Source organism: Cetorhinus maximus, chromosome 5 (genome assembly GCF_964194155.1).
Source record: "Cetorhinus maximus chromosome 5, sCetMax3.hap1.1, whole genome shotgun sequence".
In the NCBI taxonomy this organism is placed as follows: domain Eukaryota; kingdom Metazoa; phylum Chordata; class Chondrichthyes; order Lamniformes; family Cetorhinidae; genus Cetorhinus; species Cetorhinus maximus.
Window position 1 is genome coordinate 5,631,342 of NC_135883.1, and position 19,321 is coordinate 5,650,662.

General features: G+C 39.2%; 1 protein-coding gene across 1 annotated transcript in view; it reads left to right on the top strand.

The window, feature by feature from the left end:
- The window catches only part of LOC144680468 (trifunctional enzyme subunit alpha, mitochondrial-like), a 59,268-nt gene that overhangs the window by 27,150 nt on the left and 12,797 nt on the right, over positions 1–19,321 (top strand). The window contains exons 5-15 of the mRNA XM_078541442.1: positions 1,223–1,361; positions 3,691–3,810; positions 5,713–5,815; positions 6,444–6,566; positions 11,277–11,395; positions 11,493–11,549; positions 12,254–12,363; positions 14,126–14,260; positions 14,581–14,752; positions 15,662–15,748; positions 17,774–17,914. Coding sequence (XP_078397568.1) covers positions 1,223–1,361; positions 3,691–3,810; positions 5,713–5,815; positions 6,444–6,566; positions 11,277–11,395; positions 11,493–11,549; positions 12,254–12,363; positions 14,126–14,260; positions 14,581–14,752; positions 15,662–15,748; positions 17,774–17,914 — 1,306 coding nt within the window. The remainder of the gene's footprint in view (positions 1–1,222; positions 1,362–3,690; positions 3,811–5,712; positions 5,816–6,443; positions 6,567–11,276; positions 11,396–11,492; positions 11,550–12,253; positions 12,364–14,125; positions 14,261–14,580; positions 14,753–15,661; positions 15,749–17,773; positions 17,915–19,321) is intronic.

Here is a 19,321-nt window from a genome sequence, read left to right on the forward strand (position 1 = left end):
ACCATACAGGAATAATTGGCAATCTAGTTGTGCGAGGCCCCTTGGGGATGAGCGACTATAATATGATAGAATTCTTCATCAAGATGGAGAGTGACGTAGTTGACTCTGAGACTAGGGTCCTGAATCTTAATAAAGGAAACTACGATGGTATGAGGCGCGAGTTGGCTATGATGGATTGGGAAACGTTACTTAAAGGGATGATGGTGGATAGACAATGGCAAACGTTTAAAGAGCGCATGGGTGAACTGCAACAATTGTTTATTCCTGTCTGGCGCAAAAGTCAAACAGGAAAGGTGGTCAAACCATGGCTTACAAGGGAAATTAGAGATAGTATTAGACCCAAGGAAGAGGCATACAAATTGGTCAGAAAAATACAACAGACCTGAGGATTGGGAGCAGTTTAGAATTCAACAAAGGAGGACCAAGAGATTGATTAAGAAGGGGAAAATAGAGTACGAGAGTAAGCTTGCGGGAAACATAAAAACTGACTGTAAAAGTTTCTGTAGGTATGTGAAGAGAAAAAGATTGGTGAAGACAAATGTAAGTCCCTTACAGTCAGAAACAGGGGTAGACCATTTAGGACTGAGATGAGGAGAAATTCCTTCACCCAGAGAGTGGTGAGCCTGTGGAATTCGCTACCACAGAAAGTAGTTGAGGCCAAAACATTGCATATTTTCAAGAAGGAGTTAGATATAGCTCTTGGGACGAAAGGGATCAAAGGGTATGGGGAGGAAGCGGGAGCAGGCTATTGAGTTGGATGATCAGCCATGATCGAAGGCTCGAAGGGCCGAATGGCCTACTCCTGCTCCTAATTTCTATGTTTTTAGGACAGAGTAGTGTCCTTCATCAGCATCTTTGCCACTGTAGTTTTTAATTTATCTCTTCACTACTATTTATCCCTCCATTACCAATATAAAGTGGCTACAATGTGTACTGCAACAATTCAAGTTTACTTTGACAGTATCTCCCACACCCAAGATCAGTATTACTGAGAGGGACAAATGGCAAAGTCATTACGTCCCATTTTTCTTCTAAGTCATACATTATTCTCACTGCACCTGAGTCAAAGTTCTGGAATTCCCTAACATCACTGGACATCATCAGCCCAAGGACTACAATGGCTGCAGCATTGCCACATGCTGAGAACACCAAAAGAATTTTTGGAAGAGGTGCTATGCCAGCTTTAAAAATAGCCATGTATGAACTCTATTTTTATTTTCAGTATGATAGAGGAATGTAAATCTGTTGAAGAAGTGACACGACTATCTCAGGAGGGGCAGAAATTGTTTGAGAAGATTGAAAAATCCACCAAACCTATTGTAGCTGCTATCAATGGTTCCTGCCTTGGAGGTGGCCTTGAGGTATGGGATGTGTTTCAACTTGCATGTGTAACCTATCCAATTGAAGAGAAATGTTTGTCTTACCTGATATTTTAGGCTGTGTGCACTACATACCTGCCCTTGCCCCATATTCTTTAATAAATTTGGCTAACAAAAATTTATCAATCTCTGATTTAAACTTAATGGATGCAGTTTTTTGATGAGGTAACAGAAGCTAATGCACTGTATGTTGGCTTCCAAAAGACATTTGATGAAGTGCTACATAATAATCTTCTCAGCAAAATTGAGGTCCATGGACAAAAGGAACAGTGGCAGCACGGATGCGAAGTTGGCTGAGTGACAGGAGACAGAGTACTAGCAGTAACTGTTTTTTGGACTGGAGGAAGGTGTGAAGTGAGGTTCCCATGGGCCAGAATATGTGCACAAATTATTGGAAGAGGCAGTAGGCTGAGAAAGTGATTTAAAAAAGCATACGTGATCCTGGGCTTTATAAGTCAAAACAAAAGCAAGTTATGATGAACCTTTTATGACGCACTAGTTCAGCCTTAACTGGAGTATTGTGTCCAATTCTGGACACTGCATTTTAGGAAGGATGTAAAGGCTTTAGAGAGGGTACAAAAAAGATTGTCGTGAATGGTTCTAGACACAAGTGACTTCAGTTGTTAGGATAAATTGGCGAAGCTGGACTCTTCTTAGACAAGAAAAGCTTGAGAGGAGATTTCATAGAGGTGTCCAAAATCATGAGGGATCTAGTCAGAATAGATAAAGAAAAGTAGTTCTCTTTGGCCGAGGGGTCAAGAACCAGAAGACATTGATTTAAGATGAATGGCAAAAGAACCAAGGGTGACATGAGAAAACATTTTTTTACACAGGGATTAGTTAAGACCTGGAATGCACTGCTTGTGAGGGTGGTGGAAACAGATACAAGTGTAACTTTTCAAAAGGGAATTTGATGAGCACCTGAAAAAAAAAATGCAGGTTTACAGGGAATAAGCAGGGGAGTGGGAGTAGCTGAATTGCTCTTGAAGAGAGCTAGCAGAGACTTAACAGGTTGAATGGCCTCTTGTGCTGTAACCATTCTATGATTCTATGGCAATTTATCTAGCATTAGTTGCCATTTATGGAAAAGAGTTCTGAACTTCTACCCTTTTCTTTGTAGAAGTATTTCCTAGCTTTAGTTCTGAAAGATCTGGCAATAAATTTTAAACTATGCCCCTAATCCGTGCTGAAAAAGGAAGAAACTATCTACTCTACCTGTCCCCTTTGATATCTTGAAAAGTTCGATGAAATCACCCCATAACCATCTAAATTGCTTGTACAATCCCTCCTCGTAATTTAGCCCTTAGAATCCATAATTTGGTAAATATTCAAAACTGTCAGTCTCACTGTAAGCCACATGAATAGATTGTATATTAGAAATATGGGAGAGAATTTTCACATCAGTGTGCAGGGGCAGGCCCCGACGTCACCGTGCGTCATTCCGATCATTCACTTGGTGGGTGGCGCCAGAGGTGGCTACGTGCCCGCCAAACTGTCAAAGGCCTGTTAAGGCCATTAAACAGACCAATTAAACTAATTCTCAACGCTGCCCGTCCAACCTTAAGGTTGGCGGGGGGGCAGACGAAGAGCCCAAGCGGCCTTTGCGTTTTGCATGAAACCTCATTCACGGGCGGGGTGAGGTTTCGTGAAGGTTTTATTAAATTAATATTTTTCACACAGTTCATAAACATGTCCCAGCTCATGTGACACTGTCACATGAGGGGACATGTCTAAACAATTTTATTTTTTCTTTATTTGAAACTTTCATTTTGATCTTAATTTCCCTGAGGCAGCTCCATGCCATGCACGCAAAGGAGCGCAAGCCCCAACTCTCCCTCCTCCCCCCACCCGCACAGGTTGCGTTGAGCGCTACCAGACGCGCATCATGCTGGGCGGGCCTTAATTGCCCGTTCCCAACCGCCCGCCCGACAAGGAGAAAATTCTCCCCATGAATATCAAACTTTGCATTGGTGGAACGCAACTTATGGCAGAATACAAGAAGCTTTAATCTGTATTCAACATGGAAAGCTTGACGTTAGCAATCATTCTGGAAGTGTGGGAAAAAACAAATTAGTTTTGGATTTTCATCCCATTACTCTCTAAGCTAACCTGTTGAAGATGAGCGCTCAGATTCTCTATTATATCATTGACAGAATTGTGATTCCTTCAGCTGTATAATTGAATCGGTGGACAACTTTCACTGCAGGATAAAGTTCGTAATTTAATCAAATTACATTGTGTAATTTAATTAAAATAGTGTAATTGTTTTTGTACTCTGTTACAGAAGCTAACATATTGCCTGTGTTTGTAGGTCGCCCTTGCCTGCCATTACAGGATAGCAACAAAGGACAAAAAGACAGTACTGGGCACTCCAGAAGTCATGCTTGGTTTACTGCCAGGAGCTGGCGGCACTCAGAGGCTGCCAACGATGGTGATTAATTTTTAATATGTAAATTCAATTGCAATAGAAACTGCATTGAGAAATGCTGTTTTTAATTGTCAAACTTGCATCAAAATTCATGCCAGAACACCCAAGTATAACAAATATGACTTTGAGAAAAATACTAATGCAGGTAATATTTTCCAAAATGTTTTTTTATATATATATGTAACGCACGGGCACACACACACACACACAACATATATATAAAAAACAAAAGTTGATTTTGGCGACTGTCTAATTATAAACTCTTAAAACATTGGCCACAGCACATACGTGCATATCAAAAGTTAGGAAAGAGATAGCTGAGGCATATGTTTTACACAGCTCATGTTCCTCCTAAATAAAAATACTTGGAAAAACTCAGCAGGTCTGACAGCATCTGCGGAGAGGAACACAGTTAACGTTTCGAGTCCGTATGACTCTTCAACAGAAGAGTCATACGGACTCGAAAAGTTAACTGTATTCCTCTCCGCAGATGCTGTCAGACCTGCTGAGTTTTTCCAGGTATTTTTACTTTTGTTTTTGTTTTTGATTTCCAGCATCCGCAGTTTTTTGCTTTTATCATGTTCCTCCTATATTTAAATTGAGAGTTCACCGTGCTCATTCTATAGATCGGTTAACCTGTCAGCAGTGGGAAAGTTAATGGAATCTTTTCTCAAAGTCGTAATTGAAAAAATTCTAGAAAACAAAAAGAAACAGATGGCACTGATTTCAAAAGGAATTCTCATGCTTGGCCAAACTTGTTGAATTCTTTGACGAAGTTACAAAGGATAGATAAGAGTAACGCAGCAAACGTAATATATTTGGATTTTTGAAAGGTCTTCGATAATGCACTGCATTGTAATTGAGATCAAGCATGTGGGGTTGGGGGAGAAAGTAGCGGAATGGATAGCAAACTTGATTGGGTACAAAATGTGGGAAGTGGTTTTCCCACAGGGATTGATGCTGGAAACACTGTTCACAATTTACATGATTGATTTAGCCTTAAGAATCAGAAGCACAACTTCAGCAGCAAATTGGGAGGTGTACTTAATACAAAGGAAGAATATGACAAAATACAGGAAGATGTTAAGTTTGCAGAATGGGTGCCCAATTAACAGGTAAATTTCAGTATAGATAGGTGTGAGATGGGGCATTTTGTTAGCAAGAATAAGGAGGCCACATATTGCAGGACAGTGGCGTAGAGAAGCAAAAGGATCTAGGTGTACAAATACACAAATCACTTAAGTAATGATGCAGATTAATAAGGCCATGGGGGAAAAAAGAACAAACCAAGCACTAGGGTTTGTTTCTAGAAGTATCGAATTGAAAACAGAAACATTTATGTTAAACTTGTTTCAAACCTTGGTTAGACCACATTTTGAGTGCATAGTTCTGATTATAAAAAGAATAGATGTCGGAGAAGGTGCAAAAAATATTTGCATGGATGATACCAGAACTGCAAGGATAGACTTATCAGGAAAGGTTGAACGGGCTGGAGTTATTTTCTCTAGAAAAGTGAAGGTTGAGGGTTACCTGAGAGCTCTTTATGTTACTGAAAGGGTGGAGAAAATGTTTCAACTTCTGTGAAGTTAAAACTGAGATCATAATGTAAAACAGTCTCTAATAAATCCAGTAGGTGGTTTTTTTAGCCTACGAGTGTGGAACTCACTACACGAGGAACAGTTGTAACACATAGCATGGATGCACTTGAGGAAAAGCTAGAAAAAACACATGAAAGTGAAAGGAATAGGAAGGGTATCTGATAGGGTTAGATGACATAGGGTGGGAGAAGGCTTGTGCGGAACATAAACACTGGCATAGACCGTTTAGGCTGAATGACCCATCCCTGTGCTATACGCTTGGTGTAACTCAATGTCCTAATTTTTTCTTGAACTGGTTTATTATCAGGTTGGTCTTCCTAATGCTTTTGATATGATGTTGACTGGGAAAAACATTCGTGCAGATAAAGCCAAGAAGATGGGTTTGGTTGACCATCTAGTTTCTCCCCTTGGTAAGCTTCTATTCAAAAATATCCAAGCATCGGGTATTCCGATTTAGCAAGAGCAAATATATTAACTTGCTCATTAATTATTTTGCTTGCCAGAACCAAGTTTGACTATATACAAAAGTAAACAAAACACTTGAATATTGTAAGTATTATCACTATAAACATGATGCAAACGTTTATTGACCTTATCTTCTCAATTTTGTACAATAATTTCACATTGCTTTATTCATTGTGATTACATATTACATAATAGTGTTTGAAAAGATCGTTGAAATGCTTTTGTCTAAAAATAACTTTTTTAAAAATCAAATGTGGTCGCACTGTTGTTAATGAGAAAACCAAACCAACTTAAAATTGACTGAGTTAACAATTGAGTTTGAAAAAGCTTGGTGATTTTTTAAAAACAAATATCATTGAATCCAAAATATTGCCCTTGTGAGCATTTCATGTTTTCAGGACCTCTTCTATGAAATTAGAGGGATCTTTAATCAAGTCCCAAAAAGTTGAAGGAGCACTATTAAAATGTTTTGGCAATAAGAATGCCTATGTTCTAGAGTTAATTTAATTTGTGAATATAGTGAATAATTTCCTGAAATAGATTGATATGCATTATTTTGTAAATTTTGCATAGGACCTGGCCTCAAGACTCCGGAAGAGAGAACAATTGAATACTTGGAAGAAGTGGCAATTGATTGTGCCAGAGGAATAACAAATAAACAGATTTCCCTTAAAAGGAATAAAAATCTTATTGACAGTAAGTACTTGCAACTGAAAAGCAATAATGCTTGTTGTGTGCCTAATAGCTTTTCATTTATGCGGACTTCTAACTATTCTCCAATGCTATGTTTAACAAGCTCCTATAGACTTTTTCTGGCTTGTAAGATGGGGTGCTTCACTTTAATTTGCAATGTTTGTGGTCAAGCATCCAAGATTACAGTGTCAAGACACTGTAGGCCAGATTTTAACCAATTCAAAACCCCCACCCACTACTTGCACAACATTAAAATCGGGTCCTGCCTGCTCATTGAACTTGCTCATGAAAGCTAGTTCTTCTCCAAAACTAATACATAACACACAGCAAACTCTATTGGAATAAAATAAATTCTTTGAGGCTTTATTCCTGTTTGTTTACCAGCTTCCCTGAAGGCTGACCTAGTGGTTCTTTCCAATAAGTAGCTGAGCTATAAAGAGTAGAAAGGTTTAAGGTTTAATTATTCTAGTGAGTTTACAAAATTGCAGTTAGTTTGATGGTAGGGGACTACAAATTGTCTCAGAGTCACAGTTAGAAATGATATGGAATTAGACAGAGTCCTTGTTCATGAATAATAGTGACTCTTGTTAGAATTGGTTGCATGTGAATATAGACTCATAAACGTTTACAGCACAGAAGGAGGCCATTCAGCCCATGGTGTCTGCACCGTCAACAAAGATCTGACTACACTAATTCCATTTTCCAGCACTTGGCCCATAGCCCTGGAGGCTATGGCAACACAAGTGAATATCTAAATACTTCTTAAGTGTTAGAAGAGTTTCTGACTCAACCACCCTTTCAGGCAGTGAGCTCCAGACTCCCACCATCCTCTGGGTGAAAAAAATTCTCCTCATTTCCACTTTTGGTCTTATACCTGCTTAACTTAAATCAATGCCCCCTGGCTTTGGACCCCTCTACTAATGGAATCCACCCTATCTATGTCCCTCATAATCTTATACACTTCTATCGGGTCCCCTCTCAACTTTCGCTGGTCGAAAGAAAAACAATTCCCAATCATGTACAATCTTTCCTCATAGATCAGACCCTCCGGCCCTTGCAACATCCTGGTAAATCTCCTATGCACCCTCTCCAGTGCAATCACATCCTTCCTATAATGTGGTGACCAGAAACACGCAGTACTCCAGTTGTGGTCTAACCAGTGTTTTATACAGTTCCAATATAATCCCCCTGCCCTTGGGCAGAATTTTTCCGTCAGCGAGCTGGGGGCGGGGCCCGCTCGCCGATGGGAAAATGACGCGGGATGACGTTGGGAGGAACCGCAGTCGTCATCCCGCCCCATGTAAATACTCAGGAAGGCAGGCGGACAGCACGATCAGCTGTCTGCCTGCCAACCTGTCAATGGCCAATTGAGGTCATTGACAGGATCATTAAGCCAATTAAAGGCCCTGCCCGTCCAACCTTAAGGCTGGTGTGCAGGCCAGGCGCCCCAGAGAGCTTCTGAGAAAACATGAAACCTCATCCACTGGCGGCATGAGGTTTCATGTCTGTTTTTAAAAAGTTTAATTAAGTTTTTGTGATATTTATTAATATGTCCCATCTCGCGTGACATTGTCACATGAGGGGGACATGTTAATAATTTTTTTTTAATTCTATTTTTGAAGTTTGAAACGCTGTCAGTGATCTCCCTGATGCAGCGCTTAGTCTCAGGGAGATGTGCGCTCTTTTGTGCGCATGCGTGAAAGAGCGCACTCTGACAGTTGGGGAATCCCCACCACCCCCCCGCACAGGAAGTGCATAGCGTTTCCCGTCAGGTGGCCTGCCAATTAAGGCCCGCCCACTTAAAATGGCGGTGGGGCCCGTTTTGGCGGCGGCGATCGGCTGCCCGCCCGCTGTCGAGCCGATGGGGCCCGCGCACCCATCAAGGGCAAAATTCTGCCCCTTGTATTCTATGCCTCGACTGATAAAGGCTAGTATCCCATATGCCTCCTTAACCACCTTATCTACCTGCCCTGCTACCCTCAGGGATCTGTGGATATGAACACCAAGGTCCCTCTGATCTTGAGTACTTTCCAAGCCCTGCCATTCATAGTGTAACCCCTTGCCTTATTAGCCCTCCCCAAGCGCAATACCTCACACTTTACCAGGTTGAATTCCATTTGCCACTGCTCTGCCCACCTGACAAGTCCATCGATACCCTCCTTCAGTTTACAGCTATCCTCCTCGCTATTTACCACCCTATCAATTCTTGTGTCACCAATTTCATTCCATGATAAAGCCTTTATTTAGGTTTCAAGTTTCCTAGCACCATTTTAACTGCTCCTAAGTTAAGCAGTGGCATGCTCATTGGTGTTAGCATGTGTAGAAACTCCGGAGAAATTCATCGATAGAACTCGGGTGATATATTTTAAATTGCCTGACAGCTTTTCTAAAACTTTTTTCATTCAAATTAGTGAATCTTCATTTTTAGCAGAAAGAATAGCTTTTAAATAGTTTGTATTCAATAGTTGTCATTTTGCCACACTTAACCAATTCCATTATATCCATCCCCATCCAATTCTTGCTATCCCATCCCTCTTGGAAACAATCACTTCAGCAAGGGTAACTTTGTTGTGGGGCTCCCCTGACCTCTCTGTTTTTATTCTCCGTGAACACCAATCACCACCTCCACCACCAACCGTTGGCAGTCGTACATTCATCGTGCACTCCAGTGCTCCGTGTACCTCTGCATGCGCCAGGCACCATCCATCAACATGAGTCCCCTTAAACTTACCAATCAAAAAACCAAGTATTATTATTGTCGATTCAAATCCTAGTTTCATACCTAAAGGTCTCTCCAAAACTTTGCACCACATGACCTTTTACAGTCTCCTTCAGACCTATGCCCTAGTCCAGTGCTTCCCAATGTTTTCCCATTGAGATCCCCACTTTGCTGCCAGAGGCGGTCACACCCCACAGATTAGGTAATTCAAATTTGGTCTGTGATTAGGGACAGGAGGGTGTGACTGCAGGTGAAGCAGGTATGGGGACTCGGGGTGTAGCGTTCAAGGTGCCTTGGCCCCTGCAATTGTCCAACAATTATGAGGTTTTTGCAAGCTGTGTGAACGAGAGCAGGGACTGCGGGAGGGTGAGCGAACTGACCATGACACCATGGTACAGGGAGCCATTCAGGTGGGGGGAGGAAATAGGAACATAGTAGTGGTAGGGAACAGTATAATTATGGGGATAGATATTGTTCTCTGCAGCAGTGAGCGTGAGTCCCGAAGGCTGCCCGGTGCCAGGGTTAAGGACATCTCAGAGCTGGAGAGGAGCTTGGAGTGGAAGGGGAGGGATCCACTTGTTGCCATCCACGTTGGTACCAGTGACATTGATAGGACTAGAAAAGAGGTTCTGCTGAAAGAATTTGAACAGTTAGGAGCTAAATTAAAAAGCGGAACCTCCAAGGTAATAATCTCGGGATTGCTAACTGAGCCACGGGCAAACTGGCATAGAGTAAATAAAGTCAAGGAGTTAAATGCACTAGTTAGACCACACTTAGAATACTGTGAACAGTTTTGGTCACCTTGTTTAAGGAAAGATATACTGGCATTGGAGGCAGTCCAGAGAAAGTTCACTAGGTTGAACCAGGATATGGAGGGATTTTCTTATGCAGCGAGGTTGATTAGGTTGTGCCTGTACTCATTGGAGTTTAGAAGAACGAGAGGCGAACTTATTGAAACATATAAGATTCTTAGGGGGCTTGACAGGGTAGATGCTGAGAGGTTGTTTCCCCTTGTGGGAGAGTCTAGGACCAGAGGGCATAATCTCATGAGTAAGGGGACACCCATTTAAGACAGAGATGAGGAGAAATTTCTTCTCACAGAGGGTAGTGAATCTGTGGAATTCTATACCACAGAGGTCTGTGGAGGCTGGGTCGTTAAGTATGTTCAAGGCTGAGATAGATTTTTAATCAGTAAGGAAATCAAGGGTTATGGGGAAAAGGCAGGAAAGTGGGGTTGAGGATTATCAGATCAACCAAGATCTCATTGAATGGCAGAGCAGACTCGATGGGCCGAATGGCCTGCTTCTGCTCCAATGTCTTATGGAGGTTTCAAAATTGCCGTGACCCCTCAGGCCTGAGAGAGCAGAGTAGGGGAGCGGATGGCAAAGTTTTTAATCTTTACATATTTTTAAAGATTTGCCTTTTTAGTGGGTTTCTTGCAGCAGGAATCAGGCCTCAAGCATCGGCCAGTTAGGACACGCCCATCATTTATTTTTAAAAAGCAAGTACTTAAATGGACCCCGCAACTGTTAACATTCAGTTGGAGCTCCACAGCAGTCATTGGTGCTGCAGAGCTCCTGACCCCACAATCTCGTCTCATGACCCCCAGTTTGAGAAGCCCTGTCTTGGCCTGTATCCTACAGTGTTTAAAGCTGGGCTCTTCTGCAATAATCTCACCCCACACCCCTTTGTAGACATTGTTTATGTGATGGCAGAGTTTTCAGCATCTAAGTCCAACCTCTTCAAACTCTCTCCCTAAATTTCGCCTTTACTTCTTTGCTTCCCCCTTTTAACATCCTCCTCAACCCATCTTTTCAGACATGCTTTTGGTTTATTCTTTAAATCCTACAATTGCTTGGTTTATTCTTTCTAAAGCACTTTGTGCTATATGTTTAAAGCACTGCACAAATGCAAATTACAGAATGTCATGAAACTTTGTATACCGAATAGCAAAAGGGATTTTTTTATTTTCTAAACTTTAATTATTATTGCAGGGGTGCAGTCATGGGCTTTGAAATTCCCTATAATCAGGGAACAAGTGTACAAAATGGTAGGCAAAAAGGTGATGGCACAGACCAAGGGACTCTATCCTGCCCCACTGAAGATCATTGAGGTAAGTTTAGAACCATATTTCTTGAGGTTAATTAAGCTTAGATAAGTAAAATGGTGTGAAATTCAAATTAGTGATTTAACATGTTACTTCATTTAAGGTTGTGAAAACTGGATTAGAGCAGGGATCAGATGCTGGTTACCTAATTGAATCACAGGTAAGGTAAATGTATTAAACATATAAAATCATGAGATTCTGGGAAAAGCTAATGAGATTAGAATCAAATTATGCCAAGAAAGTAGCTGTAAGATGCATTGAAAAGTGCTGTAAAAGTGTTATAAAAATTAAAGATTAGTTTAAAAAAGAATGCCAGGTCACTCAATGCCAAATATCTCTTTATCCTGACCAAAACTTGGGCCTTCAACTTCAGTCTCTAAGGTTTGACAAAAATTCTCCCTCTTATTGCATCTCTTCCCATTGCTCCATTGTCATTGCCACTCACATTTTACCTTGTAGCAATGTGTTAGATATTGCATCAATTCAGTAGTAGGTTTTTCAAGTGAATACAAGTTAAAGTTTTATTCCTCAATTGAAGTTTATGACTTAATTTAAGTGGTTTCATAGCATAACCATAATATTTAGTTTTAACTCAGTGACTGTAGCAGTTGTGCTACAAGGGAACTAAACATTATCAGGGGTGACATGCAGCTTACTTGTAACAAACCATTTTGGCTCATTTTGACCGTCTTAGTTGCAATATTACAGAAACTTGATACCTAACTTCAGAATCATATTTTATTCCCTCAACTAATTATGCCTTTTTCATATGTACTGTTGAAGTTGTTAACAATTTGCAACAGACCTTCTTGATAATACCATTAAGTTCTGGACCCTGGGAAATTTCTTTCATTTCTTGACTAGAAATTTGGAGAACTGGCGATGACAAATGAATCAAAAGCACTGATTGGACTTTATCATGGTCAAGTAGCATGCAAGAAGAACAAGTTTGGAAAACCACAGAAGGAAATTGAGTATGTACATTTCTTTAACAAAATGGATTTCTGGTGTTTTCTTTCTAAATCTGGCCATGAATGTTCAAAGGTTTCCTGTTCCTGTGTGATTTTTGTCATGCAATATCATTGTTAAAACACTAATATTGCTTTAACCTGAGACCTTGGTTTTTAATTTTAAAGATAATTGACTTCAGTTGATAGCTCAATTATGGTCTGAAAAATGCAGCTATTTGAAAAACCATTATCGGAGTGTTTTATTTGAAAATAAGATTGTTGGCTTGATCAGAGTAGTGCCAAATTACACTGCTCTGTATAGAAATGTTAGATCATGTCAGCTACCTGGTGTTCTGGTCAATTTCTATTTGTTTAACCAGGGGTAAACCTTGTAGTGAATAGTTTCTTTAATTACCTTTTATAACGTGTCTCTTCTGTAGGCAGCTCTTGAATTAGATTTTATGCAATGATACAATAATATACCCTCCATCTCTCCACCACCCGTGCACTCCCCGCTCCAGCTGTGACTTTGGTTTCAGTCTTGCCAGTATGGCTTATTTTCAGTCCTCTAGGGATTAAGGCCTGATTGCAGTTGTCCTGATTTATCTGAGAAATATATTTCTGTTTTCAAAATTTTCACAAAGAACCAAACAAAAACCTCATTGGCTGATATTGGTTTTAAATGGAGGATACCACTCTTTCTGTCTTCCATTTACGCAACTATCAGTGGCCAATGCTTGCAAACATCGTAATTCGTGTGTTTGGTCATAGTTGGTACGTTGCCTGCAAAGATAAGGGAAAGTGGAGGGTGAACAGTTTAAGTGATGGGGATTAATTTTTTAATTCACTGTGTGGTGTGTGCCTCTTGAGGCTAGGTGCTATTTCCATAGTTGCTCTATATTCGTGTCACATACTGAATTGTCCAAATTTTTGATAACTCACCATTCTCAGAGCTCCTTATTTGGCATGTAATGCACCTTCTTGGAAGCTTCTTAAAATTCAGTCTGTTTTTTACTTCCTATATATACTTAGTTCCTCTGCATCATTAACAATTAGTGACCATGATTAATCATGGATTGTTAATTTTGAATTCAGAGCAGTAGTGATAGGGTTTTGTTTATCCTATATGATCCAACGGCATTGAGCTACACCTTTGATCTCTGAAGTGCCATCCAAATTTAAACAAAGGCCCAGATTTTGCAACAGGCGAGCTTAAACAGCTGTTCAGCACTCTTTATACTTAGCCATAGGCTTTTAAACTGGAAAGCCAATTCAAGACAAAATCTTCTATAGGGAACCTTGAACCTATGTGAAGATGGTAAGCAACGGTATCTGCTTAACCAGTCAGATTGGAAAATCATTACTGAGCCATGCAGCATTTGAATTAAGAAGTGTCAGTTCGGGATATTTAATTCAATGTAAAATCATGTGCAGAAAGCAAAATAGAGAGGGAAAGAAAGATGGGACCCAGAGAGAGAAAAAAAGAGACAAAGAAAAAGTAAAAATAAATTATTCCAACAATAATTAAAACCTGAAGAAATGATACTGCACATTTTTGCCCTGTCAGAGATGTTGTCTCACAGTAATTAAAACTTAAAATGGCGTTAAAATTTACCTACACTGGAATCCTAACTTTTTCTGACAAGTTTAGTGTGTACCTACCATAGAAGTACTACAACCACCATGTGTTTTCCAAGCCGCTAAGATAGATAAATAACAGATTCTTTTTATTTATAATTTCAATATCATGTGTTATTTATGTATTACAATTTACTATTTTCTTCAGGAAAATTGCCATTTTGGGTGCTGGTCTAATGGGAGCTGGTGTTGCACAGGTCACAATAGACAAAGGTATTCTAGCTGTCTTAAAAGACACTACATTGGAAGGCCTTGAAAGAGGTCAACAACAAGTCTATAAAGGGTAGGTAACCTATTGAGTGAGACATTTATTTGGTGATTTTACTGAATGTCTTTTGAATTCCGATATTGGAATGTTAGATGATTATTGTTCAATCTTGGTGCTTATGTAATCTAGAAAAACTGTTTTCTGTTATTCTATAATGTTGTAACATTGATTTGTTAAATTATATGGAATGACAATATTTTTTAGATTATTTTGAATAATGCAAGCGTTCATTCATTTATTGGTGCAGAAATGCTTAATGTAGCATGTTTTCTATCATTGTGAGCGTTGATAGGTTAAAACTGTACTATAATAATGTCTCTTTGGAATCCTAACAGACTGAATGATAAGGTAAAGAGAAAGAATTTAACATCATTTGAGCGTGATAGAATCCAGTCAAACCTGATTGGTCAGTTAGACTACAAAGGATTTGAAAAGGCAGACATGGTAATTGAAGCAGTTTTTGAAGATATGAAAATCAAACACGCTGTTCTGAAGGAAGTCGAAGCTGTAAGTTTTTTTTTTAATCAAAGTATATTAAATCAAATCTTGTGTATTGCTCAATAATTATGTATTGTAGTTGAGGAAGAGTTTTCTCGATTTGGAGTCTGACATTTGAAGTTTTGACCTATTAGGCTAACGTTTAAATCTCCCTGCTTAACGAAAACCTGGCAGAATGGGAGTTAAAACTTGTTTTGCTGCTTGGAGACACCTCTGAAGCTGCTTTAACACTGGACAGTTGAACTGTCCCTCTGACCTGGGTCGATGCTACATAAGTTAATGAAACTTGGGGATCTATGTGCAGAAAACACCCTGAGGGAATTTTAACTCCATTGTGTCTGTTGTGTATGCTCCAACCAATAAAACCTGCCATAGCAGAAGCAGGATTCCCCCCCTCCCCCCACCCCCACAATGGAATAAGTAGAAAATTTATTGCCATGGCACCAGAAGGAATAGGAATGCTTCTCCATGCTACTGAAGGCAAATATAGTCCTCTGTTGACCCCACCCCCCCCCTTTCCTTCACACCTGCAAAACACACTGTAACCCCATCTTGTGATTTACTTGAGTGCCTCAATGCCATTTGATCTTTGCTGGACAGCAGCCAGCCAGTTGCTTCGTTATACCTTTTAAGATCGGCTGAGTTTCCCATGCCAACTTAGTTTAGGATCTCTCCCCTGCTTTCTACCTGGTAGTTGGCAAGTAGAAATTTACAAAGAGTAGCAGAACCTGTTTTCCACTGCCCTCTATGATGTATCTTCCTCATCTGTAGAACACTGACCTGCTCTGTAAAGGTGCCTAATACTTTCAATATGCTTGCCTATAAACTTATACTTTTCTTTTTGGATACAAGTATTGTAGATTATTGATGGCTAAGTTTTTTTTAAAATTCAGTACTGTAATTTTTATTCCCTCACAGGTTGTAGCTCCTCATTGTATATTTGCTAGCAACACATCAGCTCTTCCAATTTCTAAAATTGCTGCTGTCAGTAAGAGACCAGAGAAGGTAAGTTGTGAATACTTGGCTGGTACTTTCTCCAAATATTCGTGAACAGACTTAAAGTTAAATGGATCTGAGCCAGATAGTGAAGTACGAAGCAAGACACAGATCTTTTCCTTGTTAGTGAGTTTATTCACAGGTTGCAGCATTACAGATCTCTGCCTCAAAACCGCCACCCCATTGTCCAAGCTGACACTCTTTAGTCCAAAAATAGACAAATTAACAAAGTGACAACACCTTAAGGGGGCACTGTAACAAAAGGCAAATCTTTAAATAGATGTTTCCTTTAAAGTGTTGTTTCTGGGGCTGATGATGCACTCCAGCACAAGTCACTTTATATGTGCCCTCAGTCCTTAATCAAAAAATGCCCATCACCTGTATATCTTTAACAACATAACCAGCCAACCATCAACCAAGGCATCAAAAGTTCAAGACAACAACAAAATGCAAAGTATAACCCCAAATTTGGAAATTATGAATTCCTTCTTCACAGGAATTGGAATTTAGAAACCTTTAAATTAGCAATGTAATAAATTATCCCATTAAACATTTGAAATCCAGTGGAGTAGTTTTTGAGCAACTATATTTGTCAAATTTTTTAAACTGAGTGCTGTATATTTTAGAAAGTTAAAATTGCAAAAATAATGTTGTAAATTGAAGGCATTTGAAAATGAAAACATGCTAAATTGCAATGCAGCTATATCCATTTTGAGGTAGCGACTTAAAGTACACACCTTACTCCAGAACTGGCCTCACTATAGATCTGTTCCATCAGAGTAAGTTGTTCTCTTTTGTAGTCCAGTGCCCTCTGATGCATTTAAGTACCTAACATAATTATCTCTCACTGACCTTCAGAGGTTTCCAAGAGTATGATCCATGATAACTCCCAAATCTTTCCATTTTTAGCCTCTGTCAGTGAAGTTTTTCATGTTAAGATTTACTGTTGCCTGTTGTAAAAGTTGGGGATTAATTGGCTAGACAGCTAGCATGTGGATCAAATTAGCACCAGTGGCGCAGGGTTCGATCCCCATCCCAGCTGAGGTAGACTTTGGGGGCCTGCCTCCTCACCCTACCTGTAGTAAAAATCACTGCACTTTGCTGTGGTTCGCCTTCAGACCGAGAACTCAAGAAGATGAAAGTTACAACACAGCACATTCTACCAGCGAGTCCATATAGGCATTTATTATCCATGCAAGCAAATAGTTTATTTGTCCATCCAGTTCCCATATTCCTTCAATCTCTTTTCCTTAGCCCAACTATCCAATCTAATTTAGAATGTTGACATAGTTTCAGTCTCCACCAATAACACTAGAAACGAATTCTACAGCTTCAACCCTGTGAAGAAATTTCTCCCATTCTCTAATTTAAATCTCTAGCATTTAATCTAGTATCTATGGCTTCTTCTTGTTGTTTCAACTAATAGAAACAGTTGCTTAATTGGCTGGATAGTAAAAATGAGCATTTAGAATAGCACTGGTAAGGAGGAGTCAGCATTGTTTTATTAATAAATGATGACAAAGCTATTCATGTTAGGCAACTTGGAATTTCAATGTCCATGGAATAATTGTTATATTTCCTCAATGGTTTACGAACTGACTTTGAACTTTGTTGAACACCTTTTCAAAATCCAAGCAAACTACCAATACTAGAATAGGCCACCTATGGCATTAACTACCTCACCAAAGAATTCTGGTAGCAATTTGAAACATTATTCAGTGTTAAAACCATGCTGATTACTCTCAATGATACCAGTGCTGTTCAAAATGTTCATTTTTGCTATCCAACAGAATGTTCTCAAACATTTCTACTTAATGGATACTAAGCTAACTGATCTGTAATGATCAGACTTGTGTTGTCATATTTTTGAATGTTGGAATTACATTTGCCAAATAACTGATACTTCTCCAATATTTATAGATCTCTGGAAAAATATCAATTGATGGAATATTTACTATATTTTGAGGTTAATGTGTCCTTCAGGATTACTGCTTAAAGCCCATTATGATTTTCCCTTTATACTCTGATGTCTAGGTAATTGGAATGCACTATTTCTCACCTGTGGACAAGATGCAGTTGTTGGAAATCATCACCACAGATAAAACCTCCAAAGAGACAACTGCGGCTGCTGTAGCAGTTGGCCTTAAGCAAGGAAAAGTCATCATTGTAGTAAAGGTAATTTACTTGTAACCTTTTTGTATTTCATTTGACCTGCACTTAACTTCTATGGCCTTAAACTATAGCTTATTCTCAAACGTGTATAAAATTATTCTATATGTGAATAAATCTGTCAAGCTGGACTTTTTCTTTAAAGCACAAATTAGCCCCATGAGGCTCTTTTTTTAAAGTTATGATACTGATTTTGAAAATAAGACAACCTCTCACTGTCTTGTTTCCTCCCCGACCTGTTATAATGGGTGGAGAGCACATTTTATAAATTTGCTTTTCACCCATGGATATAATTTTTCTTATTATAGTCCTTTTCTGCTCAGCCACCACACTATTGCATTTTGTACCCGTATTCATGGGCCTCCTGTCATCACTCCTCAGTTTAATGGGTGGGTAGTGTTTAAATCTTTAGTAAGTTCAGTTTATAATAGTTGAGCAATGACTATGCTAGCATTATGTATTCTGCACATAGCTAACAGACAGTTGTTACATGGGGATGGGAGGGGGAGAAGCAGGATTTATAACATTAGGCACAAAATTATATATTCTACCTTGCTTACTCCCATGGCGAGAGTTTCACCTTTTTTCCGTAATTGGTCTTTTGCTTATGCCATGCAAGTGTCTTGTGAATTAGCTAACTGCTGGTAACAAAGATCTAAAACCTTTCAACTTCAGTTTCCATTGACATGATCCTTGCTGCAGGGTTAAAGTAATTTAGTTTTAGATCTAATGTGAATCTGGCAAGATAACGACTGAAACTTGGATTAAAGGGTTTCCACTCAATATATTTTATGTAGAATATGTTGCAGGATTGTATTATTAGTCATTGTTTAAGTGCACATTTGTAGATTTGCAAAGCAATATGGCATTTTTACATCTTGTGCCTTGCAATATTGAACTGTTTTCTGTCGCATACATTTATAGTGATATTGAGCATAACTTTTGAGAAGTGCTATAATGGAGCTGATTGCTTTTATTTTTTTACTAGTGCTTTGGATTGGAATGACAAAATATTTTGTAACTAGAAGTGTAGTACTGAATAATTTTTACTGCAAAGTAATCCAAAATCCTAATGGAGAGGAGAAGATCCCATTAATTATTAATCTGTAGTGAAGTTTGATGTATCAATCTACTTTAATTGAACTTTATCAATTCAGACATATCTAAAATCACAATCACAGCTGTGGCTCTGTTCAACATATGGTTGACAAGCAAATGAGTATAATATTGTCACAAGAATTTGGAAGTTAGCACATTTGGAGAATTGTTTCAAAATAATCTGGGCGTCAATTTGTAGCTTTGGTTACTTAAAGGTGAAAAATATGATCCCTTCAACTTTGTAAAAGCCGTGTAATACTTTAGACCAAAAGAACAATATTGATCCATAATGCGTACACGTGAATCGAATGGCAT